The sequence below is a fragment of the Nomascus leucogenys genome, chromosome 12 (genome assembly GCF_006542625.1).
Source record: "Nomascus leucogenys isolate Asia chromosome 12, Asia_NLE_v1, whole genome shotgun sequence".
Taxonomy (NCBI): domain Eukaryota; kingdom Metazoa; phylum Chordata; class Mammalia; order Primates; family Hylobatidae; genus Nomascus; species Nomascus leucogenys.
The window spans coordinates 42,888,835-42,911,528 of NC_044392.1; the positions used below are offsets into that span (position 1 = coordinate 42,888,835).

General features: G+C 36.4%; 2 protein-coding genes and 1 pseudogene across 2 annotated transcripts; 1 reads left to right on the forward strand and 2 right to left on the reverse strand.

The window, feature by feature from the left end:
- Positions 1 to 892: 892 nt before the first annotated feature.
- On the reverse strand, positions 893 to 1,953 carry LOC100603491 (olfactory receptor 10K1). Its single transcript, XM_003258667.2, has one exon. It carries the CDS (start codon positions 1,877 to 1,879, stop codon positions 938 to 940), a length of 942 nt encoding a protein of 313 aa, XP_003258715.1. The 5' UTR covers positions 1,880 to 1,953; the 3' UTR covers positions 893 to 937.
- Positions 1,954 to 12,194: 10,241 nt separating this feature from the next.
- On the reverse strand, positions 12,195 to 13,230 carry LOC105740582 (annotated as a pseudogene).
- An 8,448-nt stretch (positions 13,231 to 21,678) lies between these two features.
- LOC100603143 (olfactory receptor 10T2-like) lies at positions 21,679 to 22,623 on the forward strand. Its single transcript, XM_030823208.1, has one exon. It carries the CDS (start codon positions 21,679 to 21,681, stop codon positions 22,621 to 22,623), a length of 945 nt encoding a protein of 314 aa, XP_030679068.1.
- Positions 22,624 to 22,694: the final 71 nt, after the last annotated feature.

Below are 22,694 nucleotides of genomic sequence, written 5' to 3' on the forward strand. Positions count from 1 at the left end.
GTGCTGCAATAAACATACGTGTGCATGTGTCTTTATAGCAGCATGATTTATAGTCCTTTGGGTATATACCCAGTAATGGGATGGCTGGGTCAAATGGCATTTCTAGTTCTAGATCCCTGAAGAATCGCCACACTGACTTCCACAATGCTTGAACCAGTTTACAGTCCCACCAACAGTGTAAAAGTGTTCCTATTTCTCCACATCCTCTCCAGCACCTGTTGTTTCCTGACTTTTTAATGATGGCCATTCTAACTGGTGTGAGATGGTATCTCATTGTGGTTTTGATTTGCATTTCTCTGATGGCCAGTGATGATGAGCATTTTTGCATGTGTTTTTTGGCAGCATAAATGTCTTCTTTTGAGAAGTGTCTGTTCATGTCCTTCGCCCACTTTTTGATGGGGTTGTTTGTTTTTTTCTTGTAAATTCGTTTGAGTTCATTGTAGATTCTGGATATTAGCCCTTTGTCAGATGAGTAGGTTGCAAAAATTTTCTCCCATTTTCTAGGTTGCCTGTTCACTCCGATGGTAGCAAATAAACTAGAAAATCTAGAAGAAATGGATCAATTCCTCGACAAATACACCCTCCCAAGACTAAACCAGGAAGAAGCTGAATCTCTGGATAGACCAATAACAGGCTCTGAAATTGTGGCAATAATCAATAGCTTACCAACCAAAAAGAGTCCAGGACCTCATGGATTCACAGCCGAATTCTACCAGAGGTACAAGGAGGAACTGGTACCATTCCTTCTGAAACTATTCCAGTCGATAGAAAAAGAGGGAATCCTCCCTAACACGTTTTATGAGGCCAGCATCATCCTGATGTCATATGTAAAATATTCTTATGTTACATTGGAGCTGGACAATTAAATGAAAAAAATGTATAAAACACACATTTTGCCTGGCATGTACTAGGCATTAGTAGTTTAAAAAATGGCTTTTTAATTAAGAGGATATAAAGTTTGGCCGATTGTTCTTTGTAGGGCTGATTTGAATTCCTTATTTCTCAGACTATAAATCATTGGATTGAACAATGGGGTAAGGATGGTATATGACACAGATATTAGAGTGTCTTGGCTTGAAGTGTAAATGGTCTTGGGCCTTAAATAGATGAAAGAGGCACAACCGTAGTGAACAGTTACCACAATGAGATGGGAGGCACAGGTGGAGAAGGTCTTGTATCTTCCAACGGAGGAAGGGATTTTTAGAATGGCAGAGATGATGCGGATGTAGGAGACTAGGATAAGTAGCAGAGGAATGACCAAGGCAAATACACCAAGCATGAATATGACCAGCTGACTGAAGCCGGAGTGCTGAGATGCCAGTTTAAGGACAGGGGAGATGTCACAGAAGAAGTGATGGAGCTGGTTGGAGGAGTGGAAGGGCAGATGAAATACTAGGGAGGTGGTGACCAGGGAGACAGTGAAGCCACAGGCACAGGCAGCAGCCACTAGTCCCATACACACCCCATGTCCCATGAGCACTGAGTAGTGCAGTGGGTTACAGATGGCCATGTAGCGATCATAGCCCATGGCTGCCAGCAGGAAGGAGTGAGAGCAGCCAAGGAAGAGGAAGGAAAACATTTGGATGGCACAGCCCAGGAAAGAAATGGTCTTCTTCTGGGACAGCAGGTCAACCAGCATCTTGGGTACAATGACAAAGGTGTAGCAAGTCTCAGAGCAAGAGAGGATGGCAAGGAAGAAGTACATGGGAGTATGAAGGGCTCTGTCCAGCACAATGGTGGAAATGATGATTGCATTGGTGCCCAGTGTGAACAGGTAGAGGAGCAGGAAGATAACAAAGAGCAGCTGCTGCAGCCTGGCCAGGGATGAGAAGCCGAGGAAGACGAACTCTCTCACCACAGTCTCATTGATCCGCTCCATGGAGAGCACTTCTACACAGGAGAGTCAGGGACAGAAGTAGAAACCAAGATCCAGAAAGGAGAGTGGAAATGTACGGGAAATTTCACACAAAGTTTGCAGGTGGCAGCCATTTCCAGATATTTGATGGAATTCTTCATTCCACCATTAAAATGCCTGCTAAAAGAAGAATTAGGCAAAATATGCAAAAGAATAACTGATAGCCAGTTTGGAGGCCTTCTCTAATGTGAAGAACAGGTTATCTCTCTGTCCAAGGATTAGGAAATTTGCTAATAGTTTTCCTTCTTATGTAACTATAGATTGTTGTTTTTGTCACTTACTAAAAACCCAAGTTAACTCACTCTCCAAAGTGAAAAACGTTAACTTCAGCTACCTGAAGCTGATCAGAATATAGAATGAAAGAATGAATAATGTTCAGACATAATCATGTGGACCTCAGTTTATCCAACCATGAAACGAGAAAGGAGATAAAGTATTCCATGATCGCTAAGTAAAGATGTGAGCACACATCTATTTATTGGGAACTTTTTATATCTCCAAGAGAACGATAAGAAATACTATTCGACGTTACACAAGTTGAAACATTGAGTCAACAGTGAAACAAAAAATAACATTAGCCGGATGTGGTGGCTCACACCTGTAATCCCAGCACTTTGAGAAGCCAAGGTAGGTGGATTGCTTGAGGCAGGAGTTCAAGACCAGCCTGGGCAATATGGCGAAACCTCGTCTTTACTAAAAGTACAAAAATTAGCCAGGTATGGCAGCACACGCCTGTAATCCCAGCTACTTGGGAGGCTGAGGCATGAGATTCACTTGAGCACGGGAGGTGGAGGTTGCAGTGAGCCAAGATTGTGCCTCTGCACTCCAGACTGGGTGACACAATGAGAATCTGTCTCAAAAATAAATAAATAAAGTAAAATTTAAAAAAAATATTAGTGCATTAGTATAAAGAAAAAAAATTCTTTTTTCAGGAAGAGAACAGTCACCAGGGTTGTAAAGAGAGATGATTGACTCTGTGGCATTTTGTAACAACTTCACTTTTCCATGCTGAAATAACTTGGAGAAACTCAGAGAAATAAGAGTTTTGCAGAAATGACAGAGCTTGCTACAGAGTGTGAGAGAGAATGGCACACTTGGGAATTTTGCCAGTTTCCCCTCTCCTGCTGTAAACCATAGGCTTTGTATCTTTTGTATATTGTTATGTTAATAAGATTTCTTTTGAACATTCTGCCACTAAGAATATTTTGCAAACTGCTATAACAAATTATTTCTAAAGTCATCTTAGCCCTAATTTTTTTCACAGAAACATTTTTCAATAACCCAACCTAATAAGTAAAAAAAGCACTATCTGGATAGAAAATCATCTAGTATGTCTTGCTGGTATCCAGTCTTCATTTATATTCTGCCAAAGTTACTACATCATTTTGTTTTGGGAAATTATTGGCGTCTGCTACCAGAATTTTGTTGCTGTTACTTTTCCATTTTTCTATTCAATAGCAACTTTTTTTTGTTTTCTGAACCCTAAGTTAATTCATCAGGCATTCCTGAAATTCATTATATCTATTCATAGAATTTGGAGATGATTTTTTTTCTTTCTTGCTTAGTAGAAACTGGTGCTAAACTTAGTTAATATAATTACTTATTTTAATAACGTTAGTATAACTATAAAGATATTACTATTATATGTAAACATAGAAAAAGTAAACACCATGTATACCTCCATTTGTATTTGTGTATATGAGTGTGTGTATTAGTTACATGTTTTTATATACAGAAAGGTAAAAGTTTCCCTACATAATACCTCCTCCTGGACAAATGAATTCCTGTCTATTCAAAACAATGAGGAAATCTAAACTTACGGTCATTGCTTAGCCTTGCCTCATTGCTTTCCCAAAAGACTTTCATTTGAATCTTCTTTCAACTAATCAACCTCTAACCACCACTAGGCCCTCTCTTGACTGAATATGATGAATAATGTAAACCACAGAAGCTAGAATTCTCTGATTCTGAAGGAGTACCTTTATCTAACTGATACCAAAGAGAATTGCTTGGATTATTTTTTGGTCAGGCACATGAGGACAGCTGATTCTAGTCCAGTGGATTTTTACACAGTATTAATATAAATCCATAGCCTAAATGAATCGTGTGATCGATACAATTGCCTTTTGATGATCTATGGATTCAGCTCCATAGTGCATCTGAGAAGGCAGCCCCCATTTGCTCAAGATGCCATTAGGGACCACCATAGTGTGTAGTCATCTGTACTGACAGAAAGACATAAGACCAGGAAAATAAAAATTCTCATCCTACAAAATACCTTCAAGCTGTAAAATGAAGATGAAAGATCTTTAGGGTGATGTGAAAAGATTTAGGTTTCAGGTCTAGTCTTGTGTGACTTTAGATGAGGTACCTACCTTCAATATTTAGTTTTTTTTTTTAATTAAAGGGATAGCATAAACAGTAATGGAATAAACTGTTGGGATACGTGGAAGGCACTGAAGCAGAGGATCCCTGAACATTTTACAGAGGAATTTTGACTAAGATAGTATCCAAGTACTATGACCCCTAGGAGCCTTTCTTGCTCAGAGAATCAAAGACTCTCTAGTTAGATGATCTCAAAATCCCCTTAATTGTGATATTTTAGAACCTATGAATAGAATTCAGGCTATGATCCTTGGAGATGCTACTTCAGTGTTTTATTTTTCTAATTCCTCAGATGCTCCACTGGGATTTTATGTAATCTGGATTTAAATAGAAACAAAGTACTTGAGGGTGCTGGGTTCCCCCAGAAGAAGGCAATCTACAGAGGTTTCACATGTAAAACTTTTAAGAAATACAAATATTTATTTTAAGAAAAACATCAGTCAGTTAACTGAAAGAAATTATGTAGGCAGCTTCAGATAATAAAGGAGTGGAATTTTTAACTTCTTAGATACGAATAAAAATCTTTAATTTCTCCAGATTGCCATATTAAAATGGAGTTTAAGTACTAGATTTCAATTATACCTAAAAGTATACATCCAGGAGTACACAGCAGAAAGAGAAGTAGAAGAGTGAGAGATGAGAGACAAGTGGAGTATCTGTTTCATTTAATCCATGAGTCCACCAATGAACAAAGAAGTAGAGGAGGAAGGAAGGAAGGAAAGAAGGAAAGGAGGAAGGAAATAAGCAAGAAAGGAAGGAAGGAAATAAGGAAGAAAGGAAGGAAGGAACGAAAAGAAAAAAGAAAATAAAATCTAGCTGTGAGTGAGAATGACCCAATATGATCTTCAAGAATAATTCAGATTTTTTTTTTTTCAGACAGGAGTCTCACTCTGTCACCCAGGCTGGAGTGCAATCGCATGGTCTCAGCTCACTGCAACCTCTGCCTCCCAGGTTCAAGCAATTCTCCTGCCTCAGCCTCCCGAGTAGCTGGGATAACAGGTGCATGCCACCATGCCTGGCCAATTTTTTTTATTTTTAGTAGAGACAGGGTTTCATCATGTTGGCCAGGCTGGTCTCAAACTCCTGACCTCAGGTGATTCACCCACTTTGGCCTCCCAAAGTGTTGGGATTACAGGGGTGAGCCACTACACCCAGCGAAATTCAGAGAATTATAAAGTCCATTCCCAGTCACTGTTAGTACCTTCAGTGAAAGGTAGCCTCTGATTCTCCTTTTTAACTCTGCTACTTACCAGAAATGCCATCACTGATCTCCATGGGGGGCACAGAAAGAGGCTTTCTCAAACACTACTCATCATTCAAGTCCAGTCCCCACAAATCCCCAAGCTAGGTCAATGTTCCCACTGCTCAGTAAGTACTTACATTGCTCTCTCCCTTCTAATTTAGACAGAAGCAGCTATTCAGTATTTGGGAGTCTCCTGACAAGTAGCACCACAGCCACAAATCAGAGCCTGAGGAAATAACAGCAAATGAGAGGGAAGCTGCCTGGAGATAGAAATTCTCATCTGAATCAACAGAGCTAGCCTCCTCCATCTATCAGGATTCCCAGCTTCTCCAGATAAGTCACCATCTTCAGAAGTTGTGATGACCAACATGGGCTGTGGTTATTAGAAGCATGTACTATAATCACTGGACTCCTGAGGTTAGATCTACCGCCCTGGAGCTGTTGTCTTGGGGTTAATTAGGAGTCAAGTTCATTTTGGAAAAAGTAATGTCACCAGTTTCTCAAAGGTGGCCTCAGTTGAGGAGCCTGGGGAGTTGAAGTCATGAGCATAATTAGCCCATGTATGCTTTGAAAGTTGAGTCCATTTGAAAGTTGTGATGGATTCTGAAGGAGAGCCCACCACAATTAAGACTGTAGTGCAACAGACCAAGTGGAAAATGTTTACTGAATTTTAATCAGAAGACTGATGTATTTGTCCAATGCCACTCAACTTCAGTGTTTCTAAGAATCAAAAGAGGGTTGAATTATATTTTCCAGGGTGCTGCCCCTAGAAACTCTAATTAAGAACATTGAGATGTTTTGCAAAAACCTAAAATTTTAGTAAGTATACCAAATCTAGTTGAGCTCTATCATCAGTGTGTTATCTTATGAATGCATTTTACCAGAATGACAAAATAATATAGAGTTGTGAATTTTGTTCAAGCTAATCTATAAAGCCAATATAATTCCAACCCAAATCCCTGCATAAATTTTGAAGTCACCCTGACAATCAGATTTCCAAAATTTTCATGAAATTGTAAAACAATTTTGTAAAGGGCAAGTAATATAGGCCCTCATTCTTCCTAGTAAAAAAAAAAAAACTATGCTTTAGTAATAAAAAGAGCATGCTATTGGTGCAGGAAGAAATAAGTAGTATAGAGACAGAAAGGGGGAGCTCAGAAATTAATGTATTTGTATTTGAGAACTTGGTCTTTGGCAGAAGTGACCTCACAAGTCAGTGAGAGAATTATAATTATGTACTAAATAATACTGGGAAGCCTCTGTGTATTCCACCACTGAGAAGGAGGTGACCTGGTAGAATATGAAACGGTTTACTTGAGGCTCAGTTACTGCACTGGCTCTGTGCCAACACTTAGTACAGCCCCATGTGTCTGCCCAAAGCAGAATATACTCTGAACCAGCAGCCAAAGGATTGTGTCCATTCTCTAATAACAAGAATGTATAAGTCTGAGAACTGACGTAAGGGGAGATGAAATGAATCCTTCTGTTATTACTCCTAATGACTTATATGCATAAGTTTGAGCTTTGTGGATTAGAAGTGTTATTTCACAAAGGAGTGTTACTTCCACCAGAAAACACAAAAATGGAGATTGAGATGGCCCCCTGGCCACTTCAGTCTACTTTGTCCTTCTGCACCAGTAATCTACAGACAGAAATGAATCCTGTTTTTTAATGAAAAATAGGGTGTTGCCGCTACACTACCAAGGCAGAAAACAGTACGTCTGGAATCTAGATGTTCTAGGGCATTTTTTGTTACTTCATATATAAAGGCAAAATTTAATAGAAGACTAAAACAACCTAATTTAGGCAGTCACTAATAGTTCAAGCCCTTCAGAAATGTTGGGTTATTAGGTGAGTTCAAAAGAATACAAACAGGTGAAATTTTTAAAAATCATAAGCATCAGTGATAGTCATGTTTACTTACAGAAACAAGGATTGCAGTAGCTGTTTTATTTTACTGCTTGCTTTATTATGTATATATGTGCATGTTGACTATTTTCCCACACCTTGTCTTAACCTACCAGTATATATAAGGTGTGTTGATGGCACAAAACACTATAATTCCATCTACAAAGAAAAGGCTATCAAATAATAATTTATTGTTTCATTTTTAGAGATAAATGTGGGTACCTCTTTATGTGAGATGTATTTGCATTATATTCATTATTACTGTTTGGAAATTTAAACATCAACAGAAGGATGTGTATGGATGGTGAATATCTAAAAGGTAAACCTGTGCTGACTATATTTTACTGATATTTAGTGTCATACTTACACTTTTAAGTTCTCTGTACCACAATGTAGGAATAAAAATTCTGGAAATCCTGATGTCTGTTTACCACATCACCTTGCCAAAAGGGTTTTACAAAAAAGGAGCATTCATGAAATATGTGGATGCAGAAGAGGGAAGCCAGTTGTTTGGGGCAGCGTGATGCGCCAGCACTTATCAGATGATAGATGGGGACTTTAGCCCCTCATGTTCCGATTTCCTGAGACTCATCCATCAGTACTGAAGCAGCCAAGATCATCTGTGATCCTTGCAATTCGGAAAATCAAGAGCAGATTTCCTGACATTTATTCTCCTAATCTTCCAATACATACATAAGCCTCTATTTTCTCTATCAAACCTATTATTTTATATTCCTAGACTCTCAAAAAGTAACAATATGTAAACCTACCTCAATCTTTGCAATAGATGCTAGAGTTTTGATTTTCCTTGAATGTATTTGGAATAACTTTATAAATGCCATTTTATTAATTTTTATAAATTTCTCAGAGTTTGGGTAAATGAAATAGTTTTTTGAAAAATTGCACATTACCCACAAAATGAAATTGCTGAATGAAAATCTATTCTTATTTCAAATTTTAATATGCATTGTGTTGGCACATAATCTCCACAAAGTTTATAAAACTTATACTTTCATTAACAATACGTGAAGATGCCAATTTCTCCATAATGTATATTATGTTACTTTTAATCTTTTACGTTCTAGCCAAGATGAAATATAAAAATGATACCGTGCTTCCATTTACATTTCTTTGATTAATAGTAGAAGTAAGCACTTTTAAAAAATTATCAGACACTGTTATACAACTTTTGAAAATTATTTATTTTATTTTCCTATTACATTTTTTCTTTATAGATTTGAGAGACTACTTTGTTCAATAATTGTGTTTGACCTTTGAATTAAAAGTGTTCCACCTTGTCTTTCATTTTTATTAGAAAACTTTTAATATTAACAATTAACCTTATAGAGGATTAACTTACATCATATAAAATGTTCCCAACTTAAATGTACAGTTTGGTACATTTCAGCAATACTAAGCAACAACACTCCAATCAAATTACGAAGCATTTCTACAATGCCAGAAATCTCCCCCTCGCCACTTGTTGTCAATTCTACTCAGTCTTGGTCCTAGAAAAACAGTAATCTGTTTTCTGTTAATATGGTTTGGTCTTTTCCAGAATTTCATGTAAATTGAATCATACAGTATGATAACTTTTGTCTACTTTCTTTCACTTAGCATATTTCTGGGATTCACTCGTGTTGTGTCATTTGTCAGTTCATTCTTTTTATTGCTTAATAGTATTCCATTTTATGAATACACTGCAATTTATTCAGTGAAGGATAAATCGAACTGTTGAAAGATACTTGGATTCTTTCTAGTTGGAGGCTAATAGGAATAAAACTGTTATGAACATAAGTTTCCCAGTCATTGCATAGACATATATGTTCATTTATCTTTGGTACATACCTAGGAGTGGAGTGACTCTGTCACATCATAGATACAAATTTAGCTATTTATAAACCTCCAAGCTGTTTTTCAAAGAGATTGTATCATAATTCAATCCTACCAACAATGTTTTAAAAGTTCCAATGGTTTCTTATCTTATCCATCTCTAGGCATTATCAGTTTTTTAATTTATTACATGTATAGTTATCTTTCCTTTTAGTTTTATTAGGCATTCTTTTTTTTATTATTATACTTTAAGTTTTAGGGTACATGTGCACAATGTGCAGGTTTGTTACATATGTATCCATGTGCCATTTTGGTATGCTGCACCCATTAACTCGTCATTTAGCATTAGGTATAGAATAATTATATTGAGCATTTCTATGTGCTCTGTGGCTATTTGTATATCTTGTTTTGTGAAGTGTGTGTTCAAATCTTTGACCATCTTTTAATTATGTCTTTTTTTATATAAGAGATATATGTTTATTCTAGATACAAGCCTTTTATTAGCTTTATATTTTGTAAATATGTTAGCCTAGCATGTGAATTACCTTTCCATTTCATTAATCATTCCTTTTTATATATAAATTTTGGGGCTATAATTTTACATCATAAAATCTATACTTTTTAAGTATATAGTTCAGTGATTTTTAGTATTGTCACTGTTCTACACCCATCAAATTGCCTAAGTTTTTAAAAGCAGAGGTTTTTAATTTTGACATAGTTCAATTTATCATTTTTTTCTTTTTATGATTCATGTTTTCTGTCTCCTGTCTAATAAGTCTTTGTCTACTCCAAGTTGAAGAAATTTTCCCCTGTGCTTTCTTTAAAATGTGTACAGTTTTGACATTTTTAAGTTGCAATGTCTATATGAGGTGTAATTATGTATGTGGTGATGTAAGGATCGAGTTTTATTTTTTTTTGTATGGTTTTCCAATACTTCCAGAACAGTATGTTGAAAAACTATTCTCTCCTTATCAAACTACCTTGACAACTTTATTGAAAATCAATTAATCATATCTGCATAAGACTATTTCTATAATATACATTCTGTTCCATTGATTCATATGTCTATTTTTATGATAATATCACTTAGTCAATGTCATTCTATAGTATGTCTTGAAATCCTGTGCTAATATATTTTAAATGTTTTTCTATGTTTCTAAATTGCTTTGATTATTTGAAGTTCCTTGCATTTTCATATACATTTTATAATCATTGTGACAATTTCTAGAGAAAATCAAACCAGGATTTATATTGTGATTGTGTTTAACTATAGATCAAACTGGGGGGTAATTGCCATCCTGACTCTTTTGGGTTTTTCAATCCATGAAAATGGTATACCCCTACATTTATTCAGGTCTCCTTTAATTTTTCTCAACAACTTTTGTTTTGGTTTTCAGTTCACTTAACTATTTCATGGTTTTAAGAGCATTTTACAGAGATTTTCTAATTTTGATTTTTACTTTTTGGTGCTATTCTAAACAAATACAATTGAGTTTTGTACTGTTATAAATTTATGATCTTTTATTCTTGTATTTATTTTATTTTATTGCAGTTTCAAAGTGCACATATGCAGGATTGTTGCATGAATAGATTGTGTACTGATGGGATTTGGACTTCCAGTGTAACCATCACCCAAATAGTGAACATTGTACCCAATAGATAATTTTCCAAACTTCATATCCTTTCCACCCTCCCTTTTTTTGGAGTCCCTGATATCTATCATTTTCATCTTTATGTCCATGTGTACCCAATGTTTAGCTCTCACTTATAAGTGAAAATATGTGAGATTTGGTTTTCTGTTTCTGAATTATTTTACTTAGGATAGTGACCTCCAGCTCCCTCCATGCTGCTAAATAGGACACAGTTTTATTCTTGTTACGGCTGCATAGTATTCCACGGTGTATATATACATTTTGTGTGTCTGTGTGTGGAAAACCAGCTCACGTTTAATTGTGACATTGTAAAATTGTACAAGTATTTTGACATCTACTCCCCACATTTAGTCTCTTAAAATGACAGGAAAACATTAATCAATCACATGTTTAATACATTTACCCCTTCAGTTCCTATTTTCAACATCCAATATTCCTTTGAAATATGAAACAGATCTGGCAGTGGCCAACAGCACATTTCTGCTCACCGCTTCCCACCCACAATGGAGTTGAAAAGTTCAGGTTTAGTGTTGTTACAGTGGCACTTGTCCAGAATTGGTACCTCTCCATGGTTGGAGGACTTTAAATGTGCCAGTGAAAATAGCTTTTCCCCCTTCAAGGGGAAGAAAAAATATCACTCCTCAAAACCCAGCAGATCTGGCTGTGAGATCTTTCCTCCTATCTTATCTCTTCGGGCTTATTTTTTTTTTTTTTGCAGTGGAGCAGGACAGACCAAAACCTAACCTGGGTTACAGGAAACAAGACAGTAATGGCTATAAAGGGAGTGACCTGAAGCAACTGGGACACTCCTTTACCTCCCATACCCCATGTATGTGCTTGGCAGCAAAACAACAAAAATAACAAATCCACAAAATACAACAGTTGGAATTACAAAATCCATTTATCTAAGGGTGGTAGAAGGCAGGATGGAAAGGTGGGATGGTAGATGGCACAGAGAGAAAAACAAAGTATTCAAATCAGTCCAGGGACAGGGGTTGGCAAATGCTAGAAAATAGCTGCAGTAAAACCTGTGGTCCTTTTAGACTCATTGATGTTAAAAATCCACACAGTGGTGTAAGGGAACATTATGCCTCACGTGCACCAGAGACAAAAATTCCAATTCCTCAGAGAGAAGCGAATACGCAGAGGGTCCTTGGCAGAGTGGGCCCTGTCTTCCTTGGCAGGGACAGGTGAACAGGAAAAAGAGCTGCCACAGCCTCTTTCCAATCCCGCCCATCCCCTTTGGATGGCAGGCAACTCAGTGGCTTGCAGCAGCCTTCAGTTTGGCAAGAGACGGATGAGGCAAAGGGAACTTCTCTGCAGAAGTGGAGCTGCTCAGGGCAGACTGCAGGTAGACTGTCTTGTGGAAAAGTCTGTTACTTAAGAAGACCACCAAGGAGAAGAGGACAACTGGAAGAGATACACTTTTCCAGGGGTCTTTGCTTCATTGGTGCTGATAATGAATAAAGGAAAGAGGATAGAGAAAAGGCAGCCACTGATAATATATGAGGACAGCATTGCTATGAGAAAAGCCAAGGGAAAACCAAACCCACAGTAGTAAGGCCAATTGCTCTCTATGTTAGACAACTGCTGGTGTATTTCAATTCCTTTATTGAACCAACGATATTCAAAGCAGTGCAGTGAGTAGAGAAGGGACATATGGAAGAGACTAACCAGCTGACTGACAAGATGGATGAGAAAGAGAATCACTAACATTCCCTGAATGAGGAAAAGAGCCTGCAGCAAAGGGTTGAAGAGCATGTCAGCAATTATTTTGCTGACACTAGGGAATGGGTGAGGCTTCCTCCCTGATACCTCAATTGTCAGATCAGCTATATCCTGGAATCAAGTGACATTCACCACTTTGCTAAGCACAAACATGGGGAGCACCCAAAGAGCATTGAAAATTGACCTGAGGAAGAATTCCAGCCACTACCAAACATCTCCATGTAGTGATGGATCACCAATAATTTGGACTGTTACTGACTGAAGCACAGGAATAAATACTCGTTAAAACAGGAGGAGCCTGAACAAGAACACTCCACCATTCCAAGCACAACACTGGAAAATTCTACTGACAATACATGGCTCACTCTCTTGCTTCCACTCTACATGCTGGGCTCTTTCCTGGGCCAAGACACTAGTTGCCCTTCTTCAAGCCTGCTCCTCTCTCTTTTGCTGGATTTGAGCATCTAGCTTTGAGATGGTACAAATACCCAAATGGAGTCTTTGATTCTTCTGGCAAAGTCCTGAAGAAAGGTTTTGACACTGTCAGCCATCTCTTCACCACCAAACTATAAACTACACAGAGGAGAGAGAAGTGTCTCCAAATCTCTCATCATGAAGGACCCGCAGCTCCACCACCAAGACTCTGGCCAGGCCCCTCACCCACCACAGGTCCGCTCCACCAGGGCGCTCACATTTTCTTAATTCAATCCACCATTGATGGACACTTTGGTTAATTCCATGACTTTCCTATTGTGAATAGTGTTGTGATAAACATTCAAATAGAGGTGTATTTTCTTTTTTATAAAATAGCTTTTTTTTCCCCACCCCCCCACCACCTTAGGTAGATTCCTGGAAGTGGGATTGCTGGGTTAAATGATGGTTCTATTTTTAGTTCTTTGAGAAATCTCCATACTCTTTACCACACAGGTTGAACTATTTACATTGCCACCAGTAGTGTATAAGCATTTCCTTTTCACATTCATGCCTATATCTGTTGTTTTCTGACTTTTTAATAATAATCATTTTGACTGGTGCAAGATGATATCTCATTGAGGTTTTAATTTGTATTCCTCTGATGATTAGTACTGTTGATTTTTTTTTTATGTTTGTCATACGTTTGCATGTCTTCTTTCGGGAGATGTCAGTTCATGTCTTTTGCCCAGTTTTTATTGGGGTTGTTTTTTGTTTCCTTGTTGAATTGTTTGAGTTTCTTGTAGATTCTGCGTATTAGTCTCTTAAAAATATTTTCTTTCATTCTGTAGGTTTTTTGTTTACTCTGTTGATTATTTATTTTGCTGTGCAGAAGCTTTTTAGTTAAATTAAGTCCCATATGTCTATTTTTGGTTTTGTCATGTTTGCTTTTGGGATCTTAGTCAAAAATTTTTGGTTTGAGGGTTTTTCTCTGTTTTTGTTGTTGTTGTTTGTTTGTTTTTAGGTAGAGAAGAGATTTCACCATGTTGCCTGGGCTGGTCTTGAACTCCTGGACTCAGGCGATCTGCCTGCTTCCACCTCTCAAAGTGCCCAGATTATAGGCATGAGCCACCCAGTACAGCATAGTCATAAATTATTTGGCTAGGTCAATGTCTACAAGAATTTTTCTGGGTTTTCTTCTAGGATTTTTACAGTTTCAGGTTTTACATTTAAGTCTTTATCTTCAGTTAATTTTTTTTATATGGTGAAAGCTAGGAATCTACTTTCATTATTCTGCATATGACTGGCTAATTTTCCCAGCACCATTTATTGAATAGAATGTACTTTCCCCATTGTTTATGTTTGTTGACTTTGTTGGACATCAGTTGGTTGTATGTATTTGGCTTTATTTCTGGGTTCTGTATTCTGTTCCATTGCTTAATGTGTCTATTTTTGTACCAGTATCATGTCATTTTATTTACTATGGCCTAGTAGGGTAATTTGAAGTCAGAAAATGTGATGCCTCTAGATTTGTTCTTTTTAAAAAAATTTCTAAAAACGGAACAAATACAGGAGCATTACATTATTTGTTCTTTTTGTAGGATTGCTTTGGTTGTTCAGACTCTTTATGGTTTCACATGGACTTCAGAATGTTTTTCTAATTCTTGGAAAGAAAACCTTGGTAATTTAATAGGAATTGCATTGAATCTATAGATTGCTTTTAGCATGATGATCATTTTAACAATATTGATCATTTTAATCCATAACCTTGGGATTTTTTTAATTAGTTTGTATCATCTATAATTACTTTTATCAGTGTTTCATACTTCTTGTAGATATTTTTACCTCCTTTTTTAAATGTATTACCAGCTATTTTATTTTTGTAGCTTTTATAAATGAATTCGAGTTGATTTGCTTATCAGCTTGCATGCAAAAATCAGAAATGCCACTGATTTTTGTACATTGATTTTGTATCCTGAAACTTTACTGAAGTCATTTATCAAATCTAGGTGTCTTTAGGGTTTTCTAGCTTACAATATTTCAACTTCACTAGCTTTAATTTTTTCCTATTCAGTATGACTTCAGCAGTGGGTTTGTCATATATGGCTCTTACTATTTTGAAATATGTTACTTAGATGCCTAGTTTGTTAAGAGTTTTTATCATAAAGGAATGTCAGATTTTATCAAATGCTTTATCTGGATTTATTAAGATGATCATGTTTTTTTCTTGTTTTTAAGTCTGCTTAAGTGGTGAATTACATTTATTGATTTGCATACATTCAACCATCCTTGCATTCCTGGAATAAAACTCAATTCATTGTGATGAATTATCATTCCTTGTGATGTTGGATTTTGTTTACTAGTATTTTGTTAAGAATTTTTGCATCTATATTCATCAGGGATATTTACTTGTCGTTATCGTTTGTGTTTTTCTGTCCTTGACTGATTTTGGCATCAAGGTAATATTGCTTTCATACAATGAATTTGGAAAGAATCCCTTCTCCTTGATTTTTTGGAAGAGTTTCGGTAATATTGGTACCAGCTCTTTTTTGTACATATTGTACAATTTGACTGTTAATCCATCGGGTCCTGGGCTTTTTTTCTGTTGGAAGATTTTTTTTATTACTGATTCATTTCATTGCTCATTATTAGTCTGTTCAGGATTTCTGTTTCTTCTTGGTTCAATCTTGGGAATTTGTATGTTTTCAGGAATTCTAGTTTGTGCACAAAGAGATAGTCATAGTAGTCTCTGATGATCTTTTGTATTTCTGTAATATCAGATGTAATGTCACCATTACCATTTTTATTATATTTATTTTAATCTTCTCTCTTTTTTCCTGGTTAATCTAGCTATTGGTCTATCAGTTTTATTTATTCTTTCAAAAAAATCAACTTTTCATGTTGTTGCTACTTGGTATTATTTTTGTTGTGTTGTTGCTGTTGTCCTTTTTGACTGAATCTTACTTGGTTCTCCTCTGATCTTTGTTATTTCTTTTCTTCTGCTAGCTTTGGGCTTGATGTTTTCTCATTTTTCTATTTCCTTGAGGTGCAACATTGGATTGCCAATTTGAGATATTTCTGTCTTTTTGATGTGGGTGTTTAATGCTTTAAATTTGTCTCAGCACTGTTTTTGCTGCCTCTCAGAGCTTTTGGTTTGTTGGGTCCCTATTTTTATTCCTTGAAATTTTTTTGACTTCTGCCTTAATTTAATTATTTACCAAAAAGTCATTCAGGACCAATTGTTTAGTTTCCATGTACTTGTGTACTTTTGAGAGTTCCTTTTGGCATTGACATTTAAGTTTATTCTAATGAGGTCCAAAAAAATATGTGATATTAGTTTGATATTTTTGAAATTATTAAAACTTTCTTTATGGTCAAGGATATGGTCAATTTTGGAGAATGATCCATGCACACATGAGAAAAATGTATATTCTGCAGTTGTTGGATAGAATGTTCTGTAAATATCTGTTAGGTCCATGTGGTCTAGAGTCAAGTTTAAATCCAGAGTTTCTTTATTGATATTCTGCCTCAATGATCTGTCTAATATTGTCAGTAAAATGTTGAAGTCCCTCATTATAATTGTATTGCTGTCAAACTGTTTTCTTAGCTCTAGTACTGCTTGTATTATTTTTATATTGCTGGACCTGCTAAATTCATTTACTAGTCTTTATAATCTTTTTCTTTGTTTATTTAGGATTTTGTATGTAAACATTCACATTTTCTGTGAATAAATACAAATTTACATCTTTTTAATATAAATTTTTCTTTTTTTTTTGTTTATTACATTGGCTAGGAATTCTCATACAGTATTAGACCGAAGTAATGAAACCAGATGTTCTTGTTTTGTTCTGGGTATAGAAATTACTTAACCTATACATTTTATTACCAAGAAAGTGCTATACCTTTATAAACAGCCTATGTGCACTTGATAAAAAATAATTTTGTGCTATTTTTATGGGCATTTTTATAAATAGTAATTATGTCAAGCCTGTTATTGTTTGCATCTTATAATTCTTACTAATTTTTTTCTACTTATTTTATCAATTACATAAGAAGAAATGTAGAAATATTTATAGTTTGGATTTGGCTTTTTCCTTTTCTGTTTTGTCACTTTGGGCTTCCTGTTCTTTTAACTTTTTATGAAATGCATATTTATATTTGACAATTAGAATTTTGTATTAATTTTTTATTATTAGCAAATGTGCATCTTTAGTTCTGTTAATATTTATTGTGCTGAAGTCCACTTGTCTCATGTTAATATAGTCATTCTGCCTTTCTAATAGTTAGAGTTTTGTGCTTTTTTTCTAGAACATTACTGTTATCTGAGACTTAAGATTTATAGTGGGTCTTTTGCAGAAAATATATAATTGCTTTGTTTATATAAATCAGACAATCTCTTTTTATTGAAGTGTAAATAGTTTACAGTCAATATAAGTTTCATTTTGAGCGTGTTTAAATCTACCACTGTTCTATGTGATGTCTCTTTGTTTCATTTATTTCTTGTTACTGTTTTCCTGTTTTCTTGACTTCCATTGGCTTGAGTCATTATTAATATTCTGTTGTATCTCCTCTATTGGTTTATTCGCAATACATTTGTTTAATTTTTGTGTTTTGTGAGATATAAAATATGCATTTTTAACTCATCACAGTCAACCTTCAAATAATATTGTAGCACTTTATTTATATTGTGGTTTTTTATAGTATACTTTCATTTCTCCCTACTGAGTTTTGTCCTAGTTTTGTCATGTATTCTACCTATAAACTTATAAAAGAAATATTGTTGGATTGAAAAGGTATAAGGGGAGTTTGAGACCCACTCATTTTGGTACTAAATGTGAGAACTGTACTTCCTCTCAGTAATGCTATAGTGCCCTGTGCTTGTCCCTAGCTTAACCCTCTCTGCTTGTTGTAATTATTCACTTATTTCTTTATCTCATCTTCTAAACATCAAGCTTTTATCAGAAAGAAGTCAGTAGCTCTAAACTTACTGAAAATCAAATAAATTACTTAAACTGATTGCAAACTATTCCAAGCTCCACCTAAAATATTTATTTAGGAGATCTAAGGTAAAGCCCCAAAATATGCATCTTCACATGCATCTCAGGAGGCTCAGATGTATATGGGTCCATACGTCACCACTTGCACACACTAAGCCACATTGTTCCACCTTCCCCACCAAAACACTCACCAGAGTGCTTGGAGCATTATAGGTACTCAATGCATATTGATGAAATTAATGAACTAATGAATGCCCTGACAAAAGTCTACATTGATTAATGTATTTGAAGAGATAAATTGAGCAGCTAGAGGAAAGTAGAAAAGGTTAGACTGTGTGCCCTCTTATGATGCCAGTATAACTTATTCATAAATCAAGAGAGTTACAGAAAAAAATAATTTCATAATTCAACTAGCAACTTTAAGAAGGAAGAAAAAATTTGTCAAGGATGTCATTTATTTTATCCCTTAAAACAGTCCATCTATGTTTAGCATCTAAAAAGCTAATGACTAAGAAAGTAACAGTCATCACTTTATTCAGCAAATGTAACCTTTCTCCAAAATGAATGATCAATGCAAAAAATTATAGTATTTAAAGCTATTCATCTTTTACGCCAATCAAGTAAACCACATAATTTATCTACTTTTTTTTTCTTTCTTTAAGGTTGAATATTACATTTGTAATGCCTAGAGTCCAAGGAAGAACTTCCCTCCAAAGCCTCAATCCCCTGAGGTGCCCCAAATACATAAGACCCAGGGATTTTGCTGGAGTGTGCGCCGTCAAGGGCACAGAGCTGCTAAGATTGGGGCTGTACAGTTACTTTCCGCCCAGAAACCAGGCAGAGCTCTCTTTTATCTTTAAAAGTGAATGGCCCCTGGACTTTCCCGGTAAGATCTGGGAAAAATGTGTTCTGCGATGCTTTTTTTTTTTTTAATATTTGCTTATTTCTCTCTCCTTTTTAGACTTTGATGGGATATGAGAAAAAATGAACATGGGATTGTGCTAAAACTGCCTGTGGATGTAAGTGTCTCCTTTGTACTAGAGTTGTAGGACCACTCTTTCTTATGAGTAATATCTGTCAATTTTCTCTAAAAATACTCTGAATACCAAAGAAAGATTCAGAGGCAGAAGAACTCATGGAAACCATGCACTGGTGAAGTGTGGGCCATAGCATCAGAATCTAGAGTGAGAGACAGGACAGAGACCATATGGAGAGGGCAAAGATGCAGCTGAACAAACCCTGACCATGTGAGCATGGGAGATATAGTAAATGAAGAGTATAACTAACAGTGTAAACAGCAAAATATTCCTAAAATAGACCTAAACTAGGAAATAGGGAGAAACTGCCTAATAAAAGTACCTTAGCATAAGGAAAACTATATAATGGGTTAAGGTGGAAGAATAAGAGATAGGAGTGAATGGAAGAGTGGAACAGAAAGCCTTGTGGGGATCATACAGAGTAAAGAAGACACTGATCTATTTCCTAAGTCACTGGTGTATAAGCACGCAGTGCAAAGGAAATATTAAAACTAGAACCCAGGTAATTCAAAAGACAAAACGCTAGATGGGAGACTTAAGGTATTTGGGATACAGTTCCTGCCTCACAGCTTATGAAACCTACATCTTAATATTTTACTTCTCTGGGCCTCTGTTTCTTCATTTGTAACATGAGGGGTTTGACTAGATATTTAACAGCTTGCCTGTATTGACCACTTATGCATCAGGAAATTCATTGTGGGCATTTGGTGCTCACACAAACTTTTTGGCTTATGCTATTATTATTGCCATTTTAGAGATTAAATCATGATACCCAAAGTGATTTCCCCAACATTGTACGTGGGCAGAGCCATGGTCTCAACCTAGGCAGTCTGACTCCAGAGCCTGTGTCCCCCCAGCCTCACTATGCTGCCATTCTAACCAAGGATCTCAGAGCAAACTGACAGAGAAGTGAATTCAAACAAGAATCAGTCATTGAGAGCTACATAGGGAAGCCTCTCAGGAGACGAATAATGAGCTGAGGTTTTGTAGGAAAGATAAATATTAATTCTGAGAGGTAACAAAAATAGGAAAGAAAATGTAATGTTATTTGTAGAAGCAAAGAGACAGAGTTAGTTATGTTTGTTGGCTGCAGCCAACCAGCTTGTCTAGAGCTGAGGGGCAGATGCATGACCTAATGCTGAGGACAAACACAACTAAGATGGTGATGAGGACAGAGAAAATTCCAGAAACATTGCCATAAGCTATGTATTAAATAATTAGTTAGAAGGAAAATAAGATCCATAAAGATATATGATCATTTTATTTCAATAACTAAAGGCTAGCTGTCACTCATAGAAATAATTTAACATTATTGTGAGTATCTGCAGAGGACAAATCAAGAACAATGGGTAACTATTTCAAGGAGGCATAGTTCAGCTCAGAAATAGCCAAATAAACTATCTAGCAATGGAACAACAGCCTGTTTTGGAAGTCAGTGACTTCTTTTTTTATTATTATAATACTTTAAGTTTTGCACAACGTGCAGTTTTGTTACATATGTATACATGTGCCATGTTGGTGTGCTGCACCCATTAACTCATCATTTAACATTAGGTATATCTCCTAATGCTATCCCTGGAAGTCAGTGACTTCTTAAAATTTGTCCTTGACTATGGAGGTTGGACAATACTTCCTACATTGCTATAAAGAGGTTCACAGAATTGTATGCAGGTTGAGTTAGAAGATTTCTTATCTTTTTTCCAAAATAAAAATAATCTGATTGTCTAAGTCTGATATGAAGGTTTTACCATTTATTTGATCTCCCAATCAAACCACAGATCTTCTCACAGATAATGATGAAAGTTCTTCTTAGAACATTGTGGAGGCAATGGAAATTGAGGCATAGGCCAGAGAAGAGTGGAGATCTCAGCCCAAGCATCATAATGCTCTGAGGTTAATTCGAGCTTTAATTAGGTTCTTAATCTCAGATTCCCATGCACTGATGACAAGGGAAACCCCAATATGTGGACCATCCCAAAGTCTTCACAATTGATCATGGGTAAATAGAATCTGAATACTTTTAAGTAGATTAAAATAGCTCCCTACATCTGAACAAGAATTATTTGAGTTATGTATATGAGAGTCTGGGTACATCACTTTTTACTTGTTTTGCTTGTTTTTCTGAATCAGATTTTTATAAGGTGTTAGCAAAGATAGGTGATTTTTAAGGACTATCACTGTCATGTGGGTAAGCAAATGGTTTAATCTTATTGAGCCTCATTTTCTTCTTCCATAAAATGAGACTATTTAATGAGATAAGTTCTAAATCACATTTTGATTTTATGGTATGAACTTTCTAGGCACATAGGAATACAGAAAATGGAAATAACTTACAAAAATAAAAATAAATAGTTTCAGATATCTTTGAATTGGGGTATGTCACTATTCATGTCCCTTGATCCTTCCCTATACTCTGATCTATGTACTTGGTGTGTGTTATGTATTTTTTCAGACCAGTATTATCAGCTTTTTACAGAAATGTGAACTGAGTATCTCTAGGGTCATTTCGCTTTTATCAAATTCTCTCTCTTCTCAATTTCAGGTTACCTAAGTCTAGTTACACTGACCAATGAAAAGACAGAACCAGAGCATGATCACCGAGTTCATCCTTATAGGCTTCTCAAACCTGGGGGATCTGCAGATCCTTCTCTTCTTTATCTTCCTATTAGTCTACCTGACTACTCTGATGGCCAACACCACCATCATGATGGTCATTCGCCTGGACAGGGCTTTGCACACTCCTATGTATTTCTTCCTCTTTGTCCTTTCATGCTCTGAAACCTGCTACACCTTGGTCATTGTACCCAAAATGCTTACCAACCTGCTATCCACAATTCCAACTATTTCTTTCTCTGGGTGTGTGGTCCAGCTCTATTTATTTGTGGGCTTGGCTTGTACCAATTGTTTTCTCATTGCTGTGATGAGCTATGATCGCTATGTTGCCATCTGCAACCCTCTTAACTACACACTCATTGTCAGCCGAGCCACCTGCATGCAGCTGGTTCTAGCCTCCAGCTTTTGTGGCTTCCTGATCTCTGTGATTGTCAATATCCTGGTGTTCAGTGTGCCCTTCTGTGCCTCCAATCGGATCAACCACTTTTTCTGTGACATTTCCCCTGTCATAAAACTGGGCTGCACAGACACCAACCTGAAGCAGATGGTCATCTTTTTCCTCAGCATTCTGGTATTGCTGGCTCCCCTTGTGTTGATATTCATCTCCTACGTCTTCATAGTTTCCACCATCCTCAAGATCTCCTCGGTGGAAGGACAGTGCAAAGCCTTCGCCACCTGTGCTTCCCACCTCACAGTGGTCATCGTCCACTATGGCTGTGCTTCCTTTATCTACTTGAGGCCCACATCCCTGTACTCTTCAGATAAAGACCGGCTTGTGGCAGTGACTTATACTGTGATTACCCCACTACTCAACCCCCTTGTCTATACACTGAGAAATAAAGAAGTAAAGATGGCTCTGAGAAAGGTTCTGAGTAGATGCTCATATTCCAAAACTGTATGAGTGGGCCGATACGGCAGTAAATTACATTCATGAAACTTTCCTAGATAGCACTTCAGATCTATAAACAGATT

What these genes read in the sequence shown, in the direction of transcription:
- LOC100603491 (XM_003258667.2), bottom strand. Translation starts at nt 1,879, where the DNA reads ATGGAGCGGATCAATGAGACTGTGGTGAGAGAGTTCGTCTTCCTCGGC.
- LOC100603143 (XM_030823208.1), top strand. Translation starts at nt 21,679, where the DNA reads ATGAAAAGACAGAACCAGAGCATGATCACCGAGTTCATCCTTATAGGC.